Source organism: Podarcis bocagei, assembly GCF_964188305.1.
Source record: "Podarcis bocagei genome assembly, chromosome: 4".
NCBI classification, from domain to species: domain Eukaryota; kingdom Metazoa; phylum Chordata; class Lepidosauria; order Squamata; family Lacertidae; genus Podarcis; species Podarcis bocagei.
In genome coordinates this window covers 89,893,728-89,898,454 of record NC_138128.1, presented here as the reverse complement: position 1 = coordinate 89,898,454, position 4,727 = coordinate 89,893,728, and the positions used below count along the sequence as shown (strand labels likewise).

At 46.2% G+C, this 4,727-nt stretch overlaps 1 protein-coding gene across 2 annotated transcripts in view; it reads left to right on the top strand.

The window, feature by feature from the left end:
* The first annotated feature begins 482 nt into the window (after positions 1 to 482).
* Positions 483 to 4,727, top strand: part of PIK3AP1 (phosphoinositide-3-kinase adaptor protein 1) — a 54,124-nt gene continuing 49,879 nt past the window's right edge. Inside the window, exon 1 of one of the 2 annotated variants that reach the window (XM_081191620.1) lies at positions 483 to 904. In XM_081191620.1, the coding sequence (XP_081047746.1) occupies positions 811 to 904 (94 nt within the window). In that variant the 5' untranslated portion in view covers positions 483 to 810. Of the gene's footprint in view, positions 905 to 3,780; positions 3,954 to 4,727 lie in introns of those variants that run through there. The other variant, XM_081191621.1, reaches the window with a different exon arrangement.

Below are 4,727 nucleotides of genomic sequence, written 5' to 3'. Positions count from 1 at the left end.
CAAAAAACGCCGCGCGTGGATGCGAGCGCGCGCGCGCGCACAAGACTACACATTCTATCTATCTATTTATTTATTTATTTATATACAGTGGTACCTCGGGTTAAGTACTTAATTCGTTCCGGAGGTCCGTTCTTAACCTGAAACTGTTCTTAACCTGAAGCACCACTTTAGCTAATGGGGCCTCCTGCTTCTGCTGCGCCGCCGCTGCACGCTTTCTGTACTCATCCTGAAGCAAAGTTCTTAACCCGAGGTACTATTTCTGGGTTAGCGGAGTCTGTAACTTGAAGCGTCTGTAACCTGAAGCGTATGTAACCCGAGGTACCACTGTATTTGAAAAGCAGTGGCTCCCGTCAACAACAACAAAACCCACCACCCCAAAACATACAGATAGGGAAAAGTGTCAAGGGACACCGCGCAAAATTCAATCGACTTTTCGCTCTCGCTCTCTCCCTCCCCGCTACTGCTGGCCTCCCCTTATTTTGGGATTATTTTAAAAAGAGAGATGTCTGGGATCTTGGGGTTTTAATTGGGCACTATCTGACTATTTTTATTATTATTACTTATTAAAAAAGCAGCTCCGCCAGCGGCTTGTGGCAACCTTTGGCGTTTTTGCGCTGACGCGGTGCGATTTTACGCAGCGCGTAAACGCTTGTGAAGCTCAAAGCGTCTTGATTTCAGAAGTGAATGCAAGTAGGAATGTTTCGGTTGTCGAGCCCACGGTGGATATTTAGTTTATTTGTTTGCTACACGAGAATATAAGACGACCGTTGAATTGTTTGCGGATAGAGGGATATCGCATGTTCAGCCAGCATGGTTCATATCGCCAGGGATGATGGGAAATGTAGTCCAGGAACACCTGACGGCCGACACGTTGACTACTTCTTTCTTTACCTTGGAAAAGGCGGTAGGTGGCGAGCTCCCGTTAGGGTTTCAATGGTAGCCCAAAGGGAAAATCTGTGCCGCGGGAGTCCTTAACTCGAAGGGTTTCTGATGTGGCTAGCAATGCTCTTTCTTACACTGATGCACGAACCAGAGCAAAAACCGGAGTTACACTGGTTTAAAGCGACAGACATTCCAAGGAATATTGGCTGCAGATAATGCTAAGCGCCTTTATCATTCTCAAAATTAGGTTCAGACAGGTTGGGAGACGGCAGAACTAAACACGTATATGTGTTGAGAAGCATGGGTCTAGCCACGATTTATTTTACAGGGGGTAGGCATTATGTGTGTGTGGGGGGGGAGGGAGAACCGAGTTATCTGTAATACAATTGGTCAGTTAGTTAAGTATTTCTATTTATTTACTTGATTGGGGGGCGCAGCTGCCCCTCACTGCACCCCCCTGGATACACCCATGTTGAGAAGTGCATATGCCAGATTATTTACTTATTTATATTGTATTCAGCACTATTTTTCTAGAAAAATAGGTGCCGGAACTCACCATGAATGCCTTCCTTGTTCTCTTGTAGTGGCAATGGCACCCACCTAAGAGATGCCAGAACTGAGTTCTGCTGAGTTCTGACTGAAAAAAAGCCAATTGTATTTATAATCTACCAAGTGACCCAGGGTAATGTCTCCCTGTCTCCTTACTATTCTCACAATAACCCCGGGAAGTAGGTTAGGCTGAGAGACAGTGACTGGCCCAAGGCCACCCAGTGTGCTTTGTTACTGAGTTGGAATTTGAATCCAGAGCTCCCAGATTCTAGTCTGACAATTCTTCGCTTAATATGACTTAGAAATTTTGTTCACAACAACTGAGGCTGCATTCCTATACACACTTATATGAGAGAAAGTGGGTGGGATGTTTTTATTGTATTTCTCTTTCCTCTTGTTTTTAACATATCAGTATGGGGTATATTGTCTGTCTGTTTATTGTAAGTTGCTTTGGGTTGCCCTGGGCAAGATAAAGCAACTAACAAAATTTTCGTATCTAACAATGCATAATAATAGTAAGTCCTGCGAAATTCATTTGTGTAATGCTTGGGCTGCAAAAGACTCATAGCATAACCCTGTGTGCATGTTTACAGAAGTAGGTGGATCACAGGGAACTTACTCCTAAGTAAGCATGTATACCATTGCATTGTAAAAGACTGGCCCAATTGTTAGGTTAGGCTGGCAGCCACTAACACAAGCTCTTCTTATTATCCTATGGGTTAGTGTAGGGCACCAGACCAGCATGGAAGGAAAGAAGAAAAGTAGTATCAGACTTATAGAAGAAACAGGTATTCCTCACCCATCAAGGAATGCAACGGGCTGTTTCACATCAAGGACATTGCTAGGCACTTAAGACTTGGGAGCACAGCCTCATGAAACAAATTTGTATATGCACTATATATGCAAATCTAGGTATCTGAGCAAATTAAGGTGGTAGTTTGAAGGGGGTCTGTCTCCCTGGCACTGTGCCCAAAAGTGTAATAAGCACAGAAAAAAATTCATGTCATGGGGGCATGAGATCTGGAGCATAGCACAAATGATCTGGGGATTGAAGGATTTTTCAATCTTGGTGCTCTTGGGTTCTCATTTTTCTGATCTAAAATTCAGTTCACATTTCTGTTGCAATTTGTGATTAAATATTCATAAGTTTTGATTAATGTGCACATTTTTACAAGCAATTTCCCCCTGTATAGTGCATTTTTTGTATGTTATTTTCACTTTATATCCCATTTTAAAACTTTGGTTGGTTGGAGAAACGCAATGCAAAATATGGATAAGTGTAAATTTCAAAGGATGGCTTATTTCTCATATTGTTTCAGAAAGTTCAAATTCAATAATTTATTTGTTGCATAAAATTTATTTATCTCTTGTTTGTAGAAAAAATATCAAAGCAGTTTGCCTCTAAATGCTTAGTGAATATAATTGTAACAAAAAACAGCACTGCCTGCCAGTTATTTAGCGGGCCCAATTAAAACTGCTGGTGCCGTCCTATAAAGCCTTACATGGCTCACCACACAAATCAACCCAGACCCTGTGTTTGTCATCCAAGGCCTTTCTCTATGTCCTTCCTCCCTGAGAGGTTCGGGGGGGGGGGCAACACAAGTATGGCCTTTTTAGTGGTGGCTCCGATTGTGGAATGCTCCCCCCAAGGAGGCTCTCCTGGCACCTTCATTACATATCTTTAGGTGCCAAGTGAAAACGCTCCTCTTTACCCAGGCATTTGGCCATTAAATAATCTATGGCCTGTTATTCTCATGCTCTGCATTATTTTATTATTATTAGGCTCCATAAATTATAATAATGTTGTACTCTGCCCTGGCATCTTTGGATAAAAGATGGTACATAAATCAAATAAATCAACACCCTTTGGAGTGCATTGCTCAGAGATGGCCAACGATGGGCACTGCACTGCCGTTCCAAGACCAAAATCAACCACAGGTAAAAGTGTGTGTTCAGCCTGATAGGATGACCTGTCCTTCTTATTAGGGGTGTTGTAACACCTCCTTCATAAAGTCAGGTATGAAACCCCCACGCATCAAGAATAGCATAGCCCAGACTTTTCCACACGGGGGGGGGGGGAATGTACTAGTTTTGTTTTGCATATTACTACTATCTGGTAACGCAAGGCAGAGGTCGGGTCTATTTCCCCGGGATATGTTTTAAAAATTAAATTAAATTAAAAACCCATCCTTCTCAGAGGACGTCAGGGTGATATACCACCACGGGGTATCTCCCCCCCCCCACCTCCGAGAAGCGGTTGGCTCCCACCCCCCATTTACTTTCGTGCAGGGGAGAGTGGAAAGGGAGGAAGTGGTCTCCGCCCTCAGCCAGGCTCTTGCAGAGGCGCGCAGGGAGCCAGCCCTTCCGCTTCTCTCTCTCCCTCTCTCTGTCCCGCAGCGCCCACGGGGCCAGGCGCCCCGCGCGATTAGCGGGAGCGCCCCGTCGGTTTTCCTCCTCTGGCTGCCGGCCGGAGCTCGGCTTCCCCGAGGCCAAGAAGTTCGGCATGGCGGCGGCAGCTCCAGGTAAGTGCGCTTTCTGAGGAGCGCTTTCCGTGGCGCGCAAAGCCGGAGCCGGAGGCGCCTCTCCGGACGCCTCCCTATCCCGGCGAAGGGGGCTTACGCAGAGCCGCCTGGGGGTTCACAAGCTCCCTTCGCCGCCCTACAGACCGCCTTGTAGAGGGGGAGAGAAGCAGAAGTCGGGTTCTGCGATCTTAACTTTGAGGTGCCTTCCTTAACCGAAAAAAACTGGTGGCCACCCCGAGGACCTCGGAAGCCCTTGGTGGCTTGGACGGGCCCCATGTTTCCTTTCTCCAGCCCAGACCCGGCTGCTTGGTCAGTTTGACCTCGGCAATAGAAGCCCTAAAAGTGCGCTTTGCCCAAGCTCACCAAATCGATGCAGATCAGGTGGGACAATTAGACCCCCGTCTGTTTCACGGGTGGAAAAGGTGATCCTACTTGATCCCAACTATTATATAGATGTGTGTGTTGGTTCATACATCCTGCTGATCCAGTGTTGCAGTATGTTTAGTCGGAAGGAAATGCCCCACAGACTTCAGGTCCTACCAGATGCTTAGGATTGTAGTACTGTATTGCATCCCAATCCTATGCATGTTTACTCAAGAGCAAGCCCTGTATATCCAGTGGGGCTTCCTCCCAGCTAACTGTGCCGCACACAGTCGTGTTCCATGCATAGTTAGGCGCACCTGTGCTCAGTGACGTTAAAAATGACTGTCAGTGCATACGATTGCTACTTAGCACCCTGATCCTGTGCATATTTATTCGGGCGGGGAATTGGCT